The sequence below is a fragment of the Choloepus didactylus genome, chromosome 2, assembly GCF_015220235.1.
Source record: "Choloepus didactylus isolate mChoDid1 chromosome 2, mChoDid1.pri, whole genome shotgun sequence".
Lineage (NCBI taxonomy): Eukaryota > Metazoa > Chordata > Mammalia > Pilosa > Megalonychidae > Choloepus > Choloepus didactylus.
In genome coordinates, this window is record NC_051308.1 from 212,806,255 (window position 1) to 212,823,765 (window position 17,511).

Genomic DNA, 17,511 nt, shown 5'->3' on the forward strand with positions numbered 1-17,511 from the left:
CCACCAGCTTCCTTTAGCTGACCAGTGCTGCACCCACTCCACACGTCCCAGTCCCTCCTGGAAGGCCTCTGGGTGTCCAAAGGCTCAGAGCAGACACTCTCAGAGATGCAGCCCTACCCTTGAGGATCCAAGCTGGGCGGGTTGTTTGGTCCTTTGAGGACAATTCTGGCTCTAGCCAGCTTCTCCTCATAATAAGGCAAATATGTTTATAAGGACCAGGTGCTGAGGTTGTTCCTGTGCAAAAAAAAAAACGGGAGCTCCACCAGTTTGGAGTGCTCGGGTAAAGTGAGGCTGCCACGGGCCGGAACTGGGAGCTGGGCCGAGCTGCTCCCGCCGCGCTCAGACAGGAGTCTGCCCCACTGCCTCCCCACTGGGGCCGCTCACCCAGGCCTATTGGACTGTCCTGTGCCCTCCCCTTTAGTTCACCATGCATGTGCCCAGCGGTTGAGTGAAGGACCTACTCCTGGAACAGGAAAGGATTCCAGAGGAAAAAAACCCACCCTTCCAGAATCCCGGGGAACGGCAGCCACCAGCGGTACTGTCCGCTTCTAGGGAAGGATTTTAGCCCATGGGCCACATCGCCAGGCCCCAGGGCTATGAATTTTGAGAGAATCCACGTGCAAGGCGATGGAGATCTCAAGGTTATGGGCAAGCTGCTGACAGAGCCGGACGGGAGGGCTGGGGAGACACCTGGCCCGCTTTGGGGTGATCCACCCCCCGCACTAGTATCCTCCAGACAGCCACACGTCCTGCCTGCCTTTATTGATTGAAGTTTTGTTAAGTAAAAAATTACAAGAATGAGATTGTTGAAACCAATAAGGCCAAAGATCTCAGCAGGAACAGGAAAAAAATTGTAATGTAAAAATCTAAAAGATAAACAAACAAAAAGAACAAAGAGATTAGAGTGGAGACTGATGACTCTAAAAATAGAACAGATAAAGGGAGAGTTAAAGAAGGAAATAAAAGATGTTAAAAGGAAACTAATAAAGAGAAAATGAAAAGACGGAATAAGATGAAAAGGAAGGATATTAAAAGGAAGATGAAAAATTAAAATAAATAATTAACAGCTCCGACTAGACAAGGTAAAAAAATGTAAAACCTAAATGTCAAAAAGCAAAAGGATAAAAGTGTAACCAAGTTAAAATATAAAAGGATAAAAATAAAATAATAAAAAGGTGGTGAAAGATTAAAAGCAGGGCTGCATAAAATGTGAGATATAAATAAAACACTTTTCACCAGGCAAGATTTTTTTAAAAAAAGGTAAAAGTAGTACGAAGAGATTAGGAGGGATGATTAAATGAGCTAAGGTGATTCAGCTACAAAACAGAACTCCAAAAACTGAGAGGCAAGCTAAAGGTAATAGACCAAAAGGATGCAAAATACAAGCACCTGGAAAGACCGTGGGGTTAAGTTGTGCTTAAATGGCGGCAGCCTGCTTTCAGTGCTGGAAGACCCTTCTGCATCGAGCGGTGGCAGAATCCCGCAGACATCCAAAGCTCTTGATCTGCAGCTCTTGCAAGCTTCTTGCAAAGGTCCTGGACTCGCTGCTGTCAGTCACTCTCCAGAGTCCCCATCTCCAGCGTCCGGCTGGCTCTCAGGCCCCCGAGGGGTTGGGGAAGGAGAGAGGCTTTGTTGTCCCATAACCTAGAAACAGCCGCATTGGTCCCACTGCCCCTCACCCACAAGCACCCAGGCAAATATGAGCCCAGCAGCTGCTCTTTTCTGGAACATGGGGCATGGCCAAGGGGCATGACAGGAGCAGGACCATGCAACGGTCAGGAGCACAGACCCTTGGATTGGGGTCCTGGCTTCTCTGTTAACTGTGTGACCCAGGGAACATGTTTTTGCCACTCCATGCCTCAGTTTCCCCATCTTAAAAACAAAGGTGACAATAATAGTACCTACTTAATAATAAGGTTGAGAAGATCAATGTGCTATAATGATAGCTACTATTATTTATTATTGTTATTATTGATTAGAAATCCAGTTCAGATTTGAATTTCAGGTTCATGTGCAGAGAGTTCCAGAGAAAACCTCTGCTTCCATCCACAGGCCAAGCTCTGAACATCACCGTAAGCTGACCCCTGGCCCTGGTCGCAGAGGCAGTCTTTATAAGCTTGAATTTGCATTTGAATGCCTTTCAAAGCAGGGTGGGCATTCCCTGGCTCAGCACAGACCCCCCACTTCCTGTTATGCATGCGGCTGCTTCTTACAGCTTTATTTCCTGGCTGGGCCCTGAAGTGATTAGGGTTTGTGATCCCTGAGCCCCTGACCGACTCCTAGCTCCAGGCCTCCTGCTGATGCCTAAACTCCTCAAGCTGCCCCTACCTGGGCCAGGTTCTGACATCAAGATAACTCCCCACCCCTGGCCCCAATTGCCTTGACCTCTGACCCAAAATGACCAACTTATGGCTGCTGACCCACTGGAAGCAGGGGTCCCATTCCCCGTGGACAGACCCCCAATCATCTCAGCTCTATCTCGCAGTGTCAAACACTCATGTGCCTCTGGGGATAACCCACAACTGAGCTCTCTGCACCCCACTGCCCAAACATCATGGAAGGTTGGGACAGCTTCTCCCCATGGGGCAGTGACAGAAGCCCAGTCTTTCCCAAAGGCAGGGGAATGAAAGGGGATGACCTCCGGAGCATCCCCAGTGGCGGTAGAGGAGTGACATGCCACCTTTACACTGTTCTCCAAGAAACTCCCACTCCCATACAGGGCCTAGTGCTCCCCAGAAATCTAGAGCTGGTCCAGATGCTCCAGGGAGAAGGGCTCAGCTGCAGTCTGTGTGCCCTGGATGCTCTCAGCTTGGGCTCTTTGGGACAGCTGCACCGCTGTGGGGGGTGCCCTAGCCTGGCCCAGCCCCCAGCTGCTCTGGCTGAAAACCCAGCCTCATGCTTGGCAGCCTCAATGCAGGGCCACCTCCTGCTGAGAGTACGGCCCCTGCCCGCCTGTGAGTGTGTTGTCAGGGCAACAGCACTTTGAGTGACAGGCAGGACCAAGGCACCAATACAGGAACATCAAACTGCTTTGCCCACCCCCCCACCCGAGAACAGGGCCTGGATCCAAGACCCCTGAGGAGAGGGGTTTCTTCTTTTTCTTTTCCTTGAAAGCAGTAGTTCTGTGTGGCTTGCTGCCAAACCCACTTCCTAGTCTCCCCTATCCTGACACCCTGGGCTAAGCGCTCAGGGTCTCTTAATCTAGACAGACAGATGGACAGAGCCCTGACACCACCCTCTCTGGCCCCCACAGACCTGCAGGAGGCCTTCCCCATTCCTGAGACTCAAGCAGCAGCAGCAGGAGCCTGGAAGCCTGCCCTCCTCCACACCCTCCCCGGCCCACCCTAGCCTCTGTTCTGGTTCCACTCTTCTGTGAGCTCATGAAAAATTCATCCCCCCAAACCTCAGCTCACACACCGAGCAAACACTCCCGACACCCTCCTGAGGCCCCTGCTTCTGAAGGCTCAGGGTTCTTTTGGCTACTGATGGGAGCAGCGGTGTCGACGTGCATGTGGTTGTGGGGCCGCTACCTACACACGGGTGTCTGGAAACACACCGATGGGCATATTGGCACTCTGTGCACATCGTGCCCCACATAGACTCACCCGCCAGGCAGGCCAGCACCCAGCGGTGGAGAGTGGGGAAAAACAACAAGAAAAGCCAAGACCTGAGCTGAGAGAACCATCCTGGCGCTATGTCCTGGTTCTAACTAGAAGTCAAGGCCGTGGGTCCAGCGTCCGTGGCCTCTGTGTCTGAGCTGGACGAGGCAAACAGGATGCCCAAGCGTGAGTGTGTGTAGGTGTGTTTGCAAAGGGGGGCTGATATTGCATAAGTCAGGAAGCCTCAGAAAAACAGCTGTTAGGTAGTAAGTCCTGGATCCTTCCCCACTTGGAGAAAAAAAACCCCAGGACCCCCTCTTCCAACTCCACCAGTCCTGCAGGTGAGAAGCGTAACGCCAGGCCCAGCATTCAACACTGTAAGTGATCGTGAGGAGACCAGACCAAGAGCCCTGGCGACGAAATGTTGGAAAAGGTTATTTTTCTGGACCCCTGTTTTCTGTGACTTGTTGAAGAGAAATATTACCCCTGCTCCTCCGGCTGTTCTCCCAGAGCAATAGGAGAGCGTGAAGTTATGAAATTGAGGGCACCTTCGCTGAGCAATCGATTAGCAGCCGAGAGAGCTTGTGAATCGGCTGTCTGGACATTTCCAGTAATAAATTGTGAAATAGTCCATGAATAAGTAGTTGGCGGAGTTCAGAATTACCCCCTAGGAAATGTTGCAGGTCTGGAGACACATTACTAAGGCGAGCACCATTTTAATGCCCTGGGCTTTGGCTGTTAAATATGTATGCCATCCGCAGAGCACTTCCCGAAATTAATGGCATTTTACAGCTGCTCCGAAGGCAGCATATTTATATGGAGATGTATAGATTCTCGGGCTGTGGTGGCTTCACAGATGAAGTGCTAATTTTAGATGACAGGGCCAGGGAGGGACATGGAGAGAGGGTCAGGAAGTGAGCTATCTCAGGGACCCTTCCGGAAATGGTTTTCTGCTGCCCTCTGTGATTTTTAACCTTCGGTGACATTGGACATGGTCTCTAGGATGGAAAGGTCATGGCAGTTAACAGGCCAACCAGCACACAGGAAGAAGAAGACGATGATGATGATGATATTAATAATAAATAATGACAGCGAACATTTTTCGGGTGCTTACTCTTTGCCAGCCACTGTTCTAAGCCCTTTTCATGAACTGATTCATTTAATCCTCACTACGACCCTGTAAGTTAGGTTCTTTATTATCTCCATTGTAGAGAAGGAAGTAGATTTTGTTCAGGGGGATCTATGTATGGCTGATGGTTCTCCTGGGAAATCTGATGCCTTCTCTCCAGGTCTTTCCGTGAGCTAAAGTCAGGACCAACAGGTACAGTTGTGCAGCTTGTTCACTGCACAAGAGCATCTGATCAACAGGATGAGCTGGGACTGAAATCACACTCAGGCCCTGCTCACCAATCCCTGTGCCAGGGCAGCATCTGCCCAGGGACAGGAGAGCCTTTTTACAATTTGTGCAAAGGCTCTGTATAGACTAGCCAAAGTCTGCTTTCCTCCAGGTAGTCTCGGCATCTTTTCCACCCCGCCACCCCCAACTCCTCTTGTCTCCCTAGTTGAGCTGCCCACTTGGTCAGAGGGTGGGGATGGGGGGCCCTGAGATTTAACCTGGAAGTCTAGCCAAACGTTCCAGCTTTACATTAAATTAGAGTGAGAAGTGATTTTTGCAGAATCCCTGGAGAGTCCCCTCGGGGATTCAGATACTCCCCAGCTCTTTCTCTGAAGCATCCCAGAGGACTGTTGAAAATCCGGAGTATCTCTGTCATGGGTGGGATGGGATTTTGAAAGGCAGCATTGCTGGGGAACCAGCAAATCCATCCAGACCCTGAGCAGAGGGTCCTCGCTGGGGCCTTCCACTGCTCACCCCAGCCCCAGGGGCCCACCACGCCAAGGCAATGGCTCTGCCAGGTGAGAGAAGGATGAGACACCCCCGCAATTATGTGCGTGCCCTTCTTGTGGACGCGTGGACGTGGGGTTTCCCGTACACGTGCATTCTGACAGCTAATGGCTGTCACCCATCTGCTGGAGGCTTGAGGCATTCTGCCCCATGGGGCTGCAAGGGTGGGTTTGGGGAACACTGGCTAATAGGAAGAAGCTGAGGAGCTGCAGGCAGGAATGGGGCGAGTGGCTGAGGGAGGGGGCCCAAGTGAATCAAAAGACTAGGGTTGTCCAGGAGCAGGACCCATGATGGCAGCTCTTGGAACTTGATGGAGTTTAGGGTCTAGAAGAGCAGATTAGCTCAGGAGAGTTTGAGCCCAGGGAACAGAGAGGAGAGTGACACCAGGCAGAGGGGCCAGGTGACCGGGAAGGATTGGAAGTAAGCTCCATCAAACTGTGAAATCCCAAATCTGCTACTTACAAGCAATCTGACCTTGGAAACTTATTGACCTTCTCTGAGCCTCCATTTCCTCATCTATCACATGGGGACAATGTCACCTATCTCGCAAGTTTGTGAACCTTAAAACAAACAGACTGTGGGAAAAAGTTTAACTCCATGCTTGGTGTGTAGTAGGAACACAATAAATGTTTTGAGTTTGCTAAGGACTAGTTCAGCTCCTCTGCCACGAAGACCTGGGAACGGAATTTGTACATGCAGTTGTGTGGTTGGAGCCAGCAGAAACACAGAACTGCACCTTAACCTGGGTTCTGAGAATATACGAGGGACTGGATTGTGCCACGTCAGAGCCCACAGTTCCTCACGTGGTGGATCTCACACTGGACGAGTTCAAAAGCTTCTTTCCACTGGTTTTCCTGCCTCTTCTCCCAGTTCTTCTTTGCAGGGTCCCCCAAGGGGGTTGATTCTAAATGAGAAATCAGACAAAGCCCTTCACTGCCATCAGACAAAGAGAGTTGTCTCTTTCCCGAGGATCCCCTGTCCACGCACATCAGGGCCTTTTAACCTGACAGGTGGTTAAGAGCTCGTGCTCTGCGGTCACACAGCCCTGAGTTTAAATCCTCCTGCTGCACTAGCTGAGTGAGTGCCCATAATTTGCTGGTCCTCTCTGAACTTCACTTTCTGCATCTATAACATGCATTTACCAGTACCTACCCCAAAGGGGGGTGAAGTCAGATTGAATGAGGCAACACTGGCTCTGTTCGCTGGGCACTCAGCTCAGCTGGGCCCTCTGCAGGCAGTATCTCGTCGTCTAATATACTGGGGCCTGGAACATAGTACATGCTCTCTAAATGCAGGCTAACTCCTCAGGCACACCCTAACACAGGGGGTTGAGGAGACCCTTGGAAAGAGAGAAAGATAGGGAGCCTGTAGATCTACTCTTAAATGGGAAAATGGGAGTCGGCAGAGAAGTCAGGGAAGCTCCTCAATGAAGGCCTTTCTACAGCAGTGCTTCTCAAACTTGCCAGGGCATCAGAGTTCCCTAGAGACTTCTTCAAGCCCAGATTGGTGGATCCCACCCCAAGATTTCTGTTTCCATAGGTCAGGGATGGAGCCTGAGAATGTGCATTTCCAACAGGTCACCAGGCGATGCTGATGCTACTGGTCCAAGGACCTGGCCTATGTCCCTGGTGCAGCAGAAAGGGCATGGGCTTTGGAAACAGAAGGTCTAGTGTTCAAATCCCTGACCCAAGGCTTACTAGCCGTGTACCCGCTGGGCAGTTAAATCAGCGAGCGCCTCTGAGCACCCGCCTTATGCCAGGACCCTCCAGTGGATGGCCATTTGTGAGGCACAAAGTTGGCTCCCAGGAAATGTGCTTGCCCTTTCCTGCCCAAACAGACCATTCACCACCTGAGCTCCCCAAGTTTTTTTTAAAAAACATGAACGGGGGCCCTGGTCCAACTCTCCATCCCAAGCCTGCCTCCATCCCACCCACTCAGCCTCTGACAGCCCCTCTCCCATCTGTCCATGCAGGAGGAGCCCTTTGTCATGTTCCGTAAGTCCGACAGGACCCTGTATGGGAATGACCGGTTTGAGGGCTACTGCATCGACCTGCTCAAGGAACTGGCCCACATCTTGGGCTTCTCCTATGAGATCCGGCTGGTGGAGGATGGCAAGTACGGGGCGCAGGACGACAAGGGCCAGTGGAACGGCATGGTCAAGGAGCTCATCGACCACGTAAGCCGGGCAGGGAGCGCCAGAAGGGCTGGGGGGCCCCTGGGAGGCTTGGAGAAGTCCAGTTTGCACATCAGGATGGTCTGTCCTGGCAGATGAGGGGGCTGAGAAGAGGGAGACAAAGGCCTTTCCCTTGGGAGCCCTGAGTGGGAGGAGACCCCCAAGTGAAAAAAGGTGCTATAGCTGTCTCTGGGGGTGCAAAGCCTCTCTGCCTTGCTCAAGCCTCTCAGACATTCCCCTGCATACACACACATGTCTGATACACAGCCACTCTCTGGCATTTGGATGAGCTTGTCTTGGAGGATGCCCAGCCACATGGGGGAGAAGCCCACACAAGCCACGTCACAGAGCATGGGGACACAGAGGTCAAGCCACAGCTACCTTGAGTGCTTTGGATCCAGTGGGGGAGACAGATGGTCCAGGGACTGAGGGCTGGGATGAAAGGATGAGCAAAGCTCAGCTATGGCAGCGCCAAGGAGGCATCCTCTTATCTGCCTGGGACAGTGGAGCAAGGAGCTGAAGCAGGCAGGCAGGCAGAGCTCTGGGGAGAAGGGGCAGCTGGTGGGAGGGACCTGAGGCTTGCAGGACAGTGGGAGAAAGAGAGAGGAGCCACATGCCAGGGACGCGACAGCAGGGGAATCAGGAAGCCCTGGGTTCAAATCCCAATTCCGCACTCATTCATTTCGTGAACAGGAGCAAGTCACTGGAGCTCTTTGAGCAGTTTCTTTTCGTCTGCAAAATGGGCGTGTCAGTACCCTCTTCATTATAGGGTTGTGATACTGGAGGTGAAGTCTTAGGCACAGCACCTAGCCCATAGTAAGTGCTCAGTAAGAGGGAGCCATGCATGAGGCAGAAAGCACGGGCATAGTGGTGGTAAGGAGCCCAGGCCACAAGCCACCCGGTGAATGTGTGACCTCGGGGAAGTCCACCAACCTCACTGACCCTCAAGTTCTTCACCTCTAAAATAGGGAAAAGTAGCTCCTAAGGCCATTGTGAGAATTCAGTGAGGCACCATTTGTACAGGCTCAACTGGCACAGAAGACACATTACTTGCCTTCCAGCTCAACACCGTCAATTTTCTGTAAGCATTTTCCATCGAAGACCTGCTAATGAATGCAAGTACCTGATCTGTCTGAGACCCTTTCTATTCCTTCTCTCACTGATTCTCCTGACCACCCGGTGAGGGACTGCCCTTACCACCCATTTTACAGATGAGGAAGCTGAGGCAGGGAGAGGTTAAAGGTACCAGCTAGTGAGTGGCAGAGCTGGGCCTCAAAGCCAGAACACAATGCCTCCAAAGCCTTGTGCTTCAATCTCTACCGGCTCCTACAGTAGATCTTTGCAATTTGCAAATCAGCAGCCAAAGGTGAGGGGTTTTCACTTGGCCTCTCTGGGGTGGGGGCGGGCAGCCCCAGACCCTCTGTAGTCCTCCTACCCCAGCCTGAGGGCGGCTGCCATGTGAGGACCCTGGGGAGTTGAGAGGGAGTGGGGAAGCTGGAGCTCAGAGCAAGAAGGCCCAGCCAGAGCCTGATGTAGGGAGCCATCTCCTGGGCCCCGGGAAACTGGGTGCCTGTGGGAGTCTGGCAGGAGAGGCCAACAGTCAGGAGCATGAAGTCAGGCTGGCCTTGATTCCCACCCTGCCTCTTAGAAGCTGGGTGCTCCTGAGCAAGTTTCTTAACCTCTCTGTGCATCTGTTTCCTCTTCTGCAAATAGGACCTACCTCCTACAGTAGTTGAGAGGACTGAGAAAGTTAATGGATGTGCAGTATATAGTCTGGATGGGAAGTGGCTATTATTATTTTCATTTTTCTCATTACAATTATTCCTCAGAGGCTGGGGAAGAGGGTTCAGGAAGTCCCTTTATCTCCCTGAGTTCCAGTTTTCTCAACCTGACAGTGAAAGTAATAATATCCACCCCGCATTCCTCCCAGCTTGTTGTGCAGCTCGGAGGAGCTAACCGATGGGGAAGCAGTTTCTAGGTTGTAGAATTCAGTGTAAATGGAAGGGAGTAGTGTTGTCACCGCTATTAGTAATAACTATAATTACTATGGAAATTAGTCAGCAGGCCCCAGAGGCATCTCCATCTTATCCGCTCCCCCGTATGTTATGAGCGGGGCTCTGGAGTCTGGGGTTCTGGGTGGGTCTGTCATTTACAGAGGTGGGCTGGGCTGTGGAGAGAGGGGGCTCACATGGAGAGTAGAGGCCGTGTGCCGAAGCGAGTGAGCAGGGCCGAGGCCAGTCTTGCCACCTGCAGCATCTCCAGCTGTCAGGGAGCTTTGAATGTCCGTGGGCAAGAGAAAAACCCAGCAGCAGCCAGATCTTCCTAAGCTGACCCTCAGCTGGGGAAAGGAGGGGAGCCTCATCCATGGCCTCCCTGCAGATGGGTGGTGCTGTGGGTAGCCCGGTATCCATCAAGGCCGCAAGCCCTGATGGGACACGCAGGGGACCTTGTTAAACCCGATTCCCTACAATTGATGAGCCTATTAATCCTAGCTTGGTGCCATTTTTAATAACATCATAACCATTTATTAGTGTCGTCAGATAATTAGTCTTCTCGGCAGCTCATGGAAAGCGTGGTTAAGGCTTGGCAGTATTATTACTTCCTTATTAGTGCTCTGAACATAGGTGTAAAAATGATGAATACCCACCCTTACAAGTATCTGCCCCCCCGAGACCTCTTTGAAGGCCCTGGGTGGAGCCTCTGACCGGCAGGACTTAGAAAGTCCTTCCCCGACATTCTCTGCACACTTCCATCCCATGCTGTGTGGCCTTCCGTGGAGCCAGGGTTGCAGAGAAGGGCAGGGCACCCAGAGGATGCACCTCACTCCTGCGGAGAGGCTCCCTTTCCCCAAATCACCTCTTCCTATGGGGCACTAAAGGAGATTAGACCGACCAGTGATTATGCCATCCATTACCCTCTCTCGCTTCCAAATTGTCACTGTCTTTTGTACTGCCTATTTTCTCTTATTTCCCCTCTCTTGATGTATATTCCATCCTATCCATGGTTTAAACTCCTCCCATGTGTTTTTATGACACTGGAATTCCATAGAAATGGCTCAAATTCTGGATCTAGCACATTTTAGCTGGCGATGGGAGAGTTATTGGACCTCTCTGGGTCTCCATGTCCACATCTTTGAAAGGGGTGATAAAAGAACCTTCTGCCCAGGGTTTGCAGGAAGAGTAAATGAGATGTGACAGTAAAAATGCTTGGCAACATGCACAGGAAGGAACCATCTGGTCACCATCATTCTTTCCATCACTCTCTCCTGTCTGAAGTACGTACGAACCAGGTGGCAGTGGGAGACACGGCCCTTCGGCCACAGTCTTCCTTGGGAGTCACAGTGTCCTAGAATTCCAACTGTGCCCTTCTGAGCCCATATATGCAGCCTCAGGGACTGACTCACATTGATCAAACTCACAAGAAACTCAGGCGAACCTCAAGACACCACCCCCCTATGTCTACTTGGAGCACTGGCCTTTCCCAACACGAGAAGACTCACACCTGCCACCCAGAACTTCTGTGTCCTGCTGCAGGAGTGTGCAGGCTGGACCCCCAAGAGTGGATGGCTGAAAGGTGTGACTTAAAGCAATGCTATCACCAAGTTGGCACTGGAGAATCACTGCTGCTGAGCGAAACTGGAGGCCAGTCTGGAGGCTGCCACTGGAACCTGGGTGGAGGAAAGCATGGACCTAACTCAGAGTGTTTCAGTCAGAAAGGAAGGACGCAGGCGGTGCAGAGAGGAGAGGAGAAGAGAGAATCAACAAGACTGGCGACTGGTTAGATGGAGTTGGGGAAGAAAGGAAAAGAATCAAGGACGGGGCAAAGAATGTTAGCTTGGACAGATAGGCAGGTGGTGGTGTCATCCCCAGATAAAGGGTCTCCTGGAAAAGTAGAGGATTTGGGTAAAGCAATGAGATCAGTTCAGCCTGGGTTGGGATCGGGGTCCCTGTGAGACTTGCAGTGGAACAACCAGTGTGAGACTGGCCATGTGACCAGGAACTGAGAGGAGCGAGCAGGGCTGGGGGCAGCAATTCAGGATTCATCAGCTCGGCCTAGGGAGCCTTGGGAGATGGAGATTGCTCGGAAAGAAGAGATGAGGAACAAACAGCATGCCTATGTCAGGGAGAAGATGAAAGGGAGGAATCTGCAAGATGCCTGGGCTGGCAAGGCCAGTGAAGGAGAATGGGGAGAGCATGAGCTCACGGAAGCCGAGGCGGAGTGGCTAGCTGGGGAGGAGCGGAATCAGAGTCACAGCTACAGGAGGTCAAGGGAGAAGAGGAATGAGCAACGTGCCCCGAGCAGGCCTAAGTGTGACCTCCTTAAGTGCTACTGGCCTGGCCTCCTGCAAACTTTGTTCTCAGAAACCCAGGAATCCTGTCCTGGCTGCTCTCCCAGAGCCCTGATCAGAGTGGGGCGAGTGGGGCAAGTGGGGGAAGCAGGAGCCCGACCTTAAGGTGATGCATGAAGAGCCGCCAAGCCACAGGAAGCCAGGCCTTCTTTCATCTCTAAGTTGTCATATTTCACTGTAACTGTGTATATGGCCAGATAAGGAGAACTCCCTGGCTCACAGAAGGGGCTGGGCCAAGATGAGGTATGGAACAAGATGGAGACGAGGAGTGGCCATGGGTCACCCATTCCCCTGAGACGGGTATCACTGCCTGGGTGCAGACCAGGGAGGGAGGTGCAGCTAGAAATGCTTGTTTCCCCTGCCTGACTCATTCCAGACAGTGAGAGCCCGAATGGATCTGTGGCCCATCCAGAGCAAGCACTGGCGTATGAGGGGCCCGGGAATGAGTGTGTGATATTGCACACCTTACCCAGACACACGGCTGTGGGCTGTGACTCTGGCTTCCAGCCAGAGTATGCTGGGAGAGGGTCTGGTGTCGAGGATGTGTCCCCATCGCCCACTCTGTGCTCCATCTCCCAACCAGGAACCAGACCTTAGTTCTGGCCCTTGTTGTATGGCCAGGGAAGGCTCTGCCCAATCCACCTCCATCGGGCTGGGCCAGGGCACTTGGAAGCAAAGCCTACTGGCAGCTTGCTTGGGGGCAGGTCAGATCCTGGATAATCAGGACAGGCTGGGGCCAGGGGAAACTGGTGGCAGCTGAGGCTGTCGCCAGGACCTGCCAGAAGAGGGCCAGGGGAGCAGGTGAAGGATGCAGGAAGGATGTGGGACCATGTTGAGACTGACCACACAGTGCTCAGCTGCCAGGGCTCGGCCTGAGGAAAGGCCTGGCAAGAGCCTGCCAGGGAGTCACAGTCCAGGCAAACAGGTGCAAGAGAGGACGAGGAACAAGAACAACATGTCTTCAGGGCAAAGAGTATCAGGAGAGGCACTGAGGTCAGAGCATGGGACCGGACCACGGGGTGAACTTTCCTGCTGAGGATGGTCCGTTCGTCCATTCACTCAACAAAACTGTCCTGAGCACTGGCCTGGGCCTGGGCTCCCGAGGCAGGGGCTTATGGGCCATCACTTAATTAGGGAGTGTGATGTCAGGGGGAGAGTGGGGGCAAGGGAAGTTGAGCCAGAAGAGGGGGAGCCAGGAGGAGGGTGCATTAGTGATCTGCTCGCCGCTGAGCGTGACTGAGGGCTCAGTCCACAAGACCGTGCCCCAGGAAAAGCACCACCACATGTGTCTCAGGCCCATCTCTCCTGGTGAGAGGAGAAGGGGAACAAGTTCGTTCACTGGCCCCCAACTTCCATGCATTTCTGTGTTTGCTTGGTGGGCAGGGGAACCAATCAGGATCCTGCAGTTGCATCCACCGGAAAAGCCTGGGGCTGGAGGTGGGGTGCTCTTGGAGCCAGAGGACCTGAGTGGGGCATGAGAGGCATCAGAGCCCAGGACTGACATGCCCAACCTGGGGGGGAACTAGGGAAATGGGGGTCACAAGGCAGAAATGGGGGTCACCTCACCCTTGCCCTCCGGAAACAAATGAATCAGACGAGTTAAATTTCATTGCAGCTTTGGTCAGTGCTGGGAGTGTAAGACAGGAGAATGCTATGCAGCCCCCTGGGGATGTGACTCCTGAGCTGAGACTTGAGGGTGAAGAGGTAATGCCACCTGTATAGGGGTGGGTGCACCTGCCCGGGGTTGGGGGGGTGCTGAGGTGACTGAAGTCTCTGCCCTGCCGGGGCCTGGCCGAGGCTGCCACTGACTATGCAGAGTCCTGGGGGTAAGGCCACCACTCTTGGGGTCATGCAGGGAGCGGGGAAGGGGGACCCTTTTAGAGACAGGAATGGAGGTTGTGGTAGAGTCTCCATCGCGTGCCGCGAAGCAGGGCAGTGCTGCTGAGCCTTCCTGAAGCACAGCACGGGCCTGTCCTCGCAGGGACTCAGAAACCAGGCAGTTCTCCCCCGCCTGGGAAGGGCACCTGCATCCTTTCTCTCTGGGAAGCATCCACCAGCCTGGGGGTCCCGTGTGTGAGGCACAGGTGCCCGACCCACAGGTTGACATGTGAATATACCAGCACTCATTCCTCCTCTGTTTAGATTAGATACACACAGGCTGTCCAGAATCGGTTTCTGAGATTAGCGACGGGCACAGAGCTGACTGGTCATTTTGGCCATCCCCTGTGACTTGGGGTACCCTCCTGAAGGCACTGTGTGGCCGGCCCTGAGGGCTACTTGCTGGGCAGCCTCTGCTAACCCACCCATCGTCGCTTTCATCAGTGCATTCATTTATCAGTACATCTATTAAGTCAGGCCCACGCTGTGCATGCAGCAGCGAACTAAACAGGCAGGGCCCGCTCCTCGGGCATCTTGGAGCCCACTGCAGGGCATGGGCATGGCCCGTGAGCACATGAGGGGGTGTGAGCGTGAAGCCCAGGGCACACGTGAGAGGGGAGTGTGGCCGGGTCAGGCAACCTCCCTGGCTCGTAGCCTGGGGCCTGGGGAATGAGGGAGGCCCCAGAGACTGGCAGGAGGCCGGGGTCACTCCTGTGATGCCATCGCTGTCTTCTTGGCCAGCAGCCTTCAGGAAAACCTGGGGGTGGGGGGGGGGGGGGGTGGGGTCTGAGTCATTTCTGGCTCCCTGGTGCACAGCAGGAAATGGTACATGAGAGGCAGTTAAATGAAGGAGGGCCTGGAATGATGTCCCCCCACATCAGACAGGGCCACGGGACTATGAAGGTTGGCACGCGGAAGGGGAAGATCTGGTACCAAAGACACACCAACATCGCCCCTCTGTGTCCCATCTTCCTGCATGCATTGAACCCAACCCCTGTCTGCAGGGCCAGGGAAGGCTCTGCCTGCACCCACTCCCCCAGGCTAAGTGGCTGGACCGAGGCCCTTTGAAGCAAGGCATGCTGGGAGTTCACCGGAGAGCAGGGCAGAAACCTGGATGGGACAGAGCAGGCTGGGAGCAGGGAAACAGGTGGACACAGAGGTGAACCTTGCCCCACCACCATCACCACCACCAGGGGAGCCAAGTTGCCCAGAACGGTGACTGGGATGCTCTAGGGAGCTGGGGACATCTCCAGGACCTACCTGAGGAGGACCACGAGGACAAGTGAAGGCCATCAGTGCTAGGGACCCACTGCCACTGCAGAAATAAGGGGGCAGCAAAGTTCAGGTGGGCCCGTCAGGAGCAGACAGCAGGGTCCAACCTCCGGAGAGAGGCTGGTGAAAGGCAGGCAGGGGCTGGGGACCCAGGCAAACTGGCAGGGGTCAGTGGCTTCAGGGGTGGTGGAGATGCTGAGCAGGGAGGGAAACTGAGACCAGAGCTCAGTCCCTTAGGCTGGGGTATGGGGAGATCAGCACCCCAGGGAATACTTGAGGGCTCGTTCTTCCAGCAGCACTTTATTGAGCCCCTACTGTGTGCACTTCGATGAGTGAGACAAATACAATTGCTGCCCTCCTGGAGCTTATACACCAGCAGAGGACCTAGATATTAGACAGTGATTTACAAATACAAACTCAGCTGTGATAGGGGCACTAAGGAGCAGTATGGGGGTGATGAGAGCAAGTGACCAGGACCTAGCTTATCTGTAGTGGGAGGCCTCACCCACTCCAGCCCCCTTGGCTTCTGCTGGGACAGGCCCTGTCTGGGCTGGTACCACCACCACATCCCAAGGGGCCTTTGGGGAGGGGGAAGGGAACTTCTAGTGATAGGAAATGGAGCCTGCTGGTGCACCCAGCCCTGGGACCCCTGGGGCCATGAAGCAGGGGAGACCTGCTCGTCCTTCCTGAAAGACAGAGGCCCAGGATGGCGCCTGCAGGGTGAACCAAGCAGTTCCCCCAGACCTGGGAGAGGCACACACATCATTCCTCACTGTCAAGCAGTGATGCAGCCAACAGCTCAGGAGGCCGGCGGGTGTGAATCACAGGTGGTAGCAGTACCCATCTGTTGACACTTACGAATTTGCTAGCACCTGTTTCTCCTTTATTCCGACTATGGGTTTGTTCCAGATGTTGGTTATCAGGTTAAAGTCTCGGGTTCTTCAAGGGGCACAGCATTTTCTTAAGCTTGGAGGCTCACGGGTGATCAGCAGATACCCTCTGTGACTTGCTTTACCCTCTTGAAAACTGCCGTGTGCTCAGCCAGCTGGTGATGAAGCCATGCTCACTGGGGGTCTCTTCTAAACCAGCAACATCTCCATTCATTCATTCATTCATTCATTCATTCCCCAAATCTCTACTGAGGGTCTACTATGTTCCAGGAACTGTGCTAGGCATGGGGGATGCAGAAATGATAAGAAACAGGCTCAGGTCCTGCTCTCATGAACTTATGGTCCACTGGGGGAGAAAGACCCAAGGAATTAGCCAATACCTCTGTTCCAGTTTGCTAATGCTGCCGTTATGCAAAATACCAGACATTGACTGGCTTTTATAAAGGGGATTTAAGTTACAAGTTTCCAATTCTAAGTGTCCAAACTGAGGCATCAACAAGATGATACCTTCACTGAAGAATGGCTGATGGCATCTGGAACACCTCTGTCAGCTGGAAGGCACATGGCTGGCATCTGCTGGTCCTTTGCTACTGGGTTGTGTTTCAAAATGGCTTTCTCCAAAATGTCCCTGTGTCTCTCTTAGCTTCTCCAGGGCAAACTCTGGGCTTCATGTCTTAGCTTAGCATCTCAAATGTCCTCCTGTCCACATCTCCAGCCATCTCTAAGCATCAGCAAGCATCTGGGTCTGTGTTAGCTCTTAGCTACTCTCTTAAATACTCCAGTGAACTAATCAAGACCCACCCTGAATGGGTGGAGCCACACCCCCATGGAAATAATCTAATTAAAAGTATCACCCACAGTTGGGTGAGTCACATCTCCATGGAAACACTCAATCAAAAGGTCCCACCGTAATCAAAAGACTAATGAATTCGCCCCCACAAGATTGCATTAAAGAACATGGCATTTGAGGGGATATAATATATCCAAACTGGCACATTCCACCCCAAGGGCCCCCAAAAGACATGTTTCTTCCATATACAAAATACATTCATTCCATCACAATGGCAAAAAAGCTTAAATCATTTCAGTAACAATAGATAAGTACAAGCATTATCAAAATCAGTTACAGGCATGGACTGTCCTAAGGCAAAATTCCTCTCTGGCTGTGCAACTTAGAACAAGTTATCTGCTTCCAATATACAAAGGAGGGACGGTCACAGGATAGACATTCCCACTGCCATAGTGAGAAACTGAAAGGAAAACAGGGGTCACAGGACCGAAACAGTTCCAAAACCTGCAGGGCAAACTCCATTAGATTTCAAAGTCTGAGAGTCATTTATAGAATGACATTTTATCATTGGGCATTGAGAGAGCAGCAGTCCCACCCTTTCCAAAGGCTTATGCAGAGGACTTTTTCTTTCCAAACCCCAGGGTGATTGCTCCAACAT

General features: G+C 52.8%; 1 protein-coding gene across 2 annotated transcripts in view; it reads left to right on the forward strand.

Annotated features, from left to right (window-relative positions):
* GRIK3 (glutamate ionotropic receptor kainate type subunit 3) overlaps positions 1 to 17,511 on the forward strand; it is a 240,097-nt gene that overhangs the window by 180,006 nt on the left and 42,580 nt on the right. For both annotated transcript variants that reach the window (XM_037827695.1, XM_037827696.1), the window contains exon 9: positions 7,475 to 7,678. In XM_037827695.1, the coding sequence (XP_037683623.1) occupies positions 7,475 to 7,678 (204 nt within the window). The remainder of the gene's footprint in view (positions 1 to 7,474; positions 7,679 to 17,511) is intronic.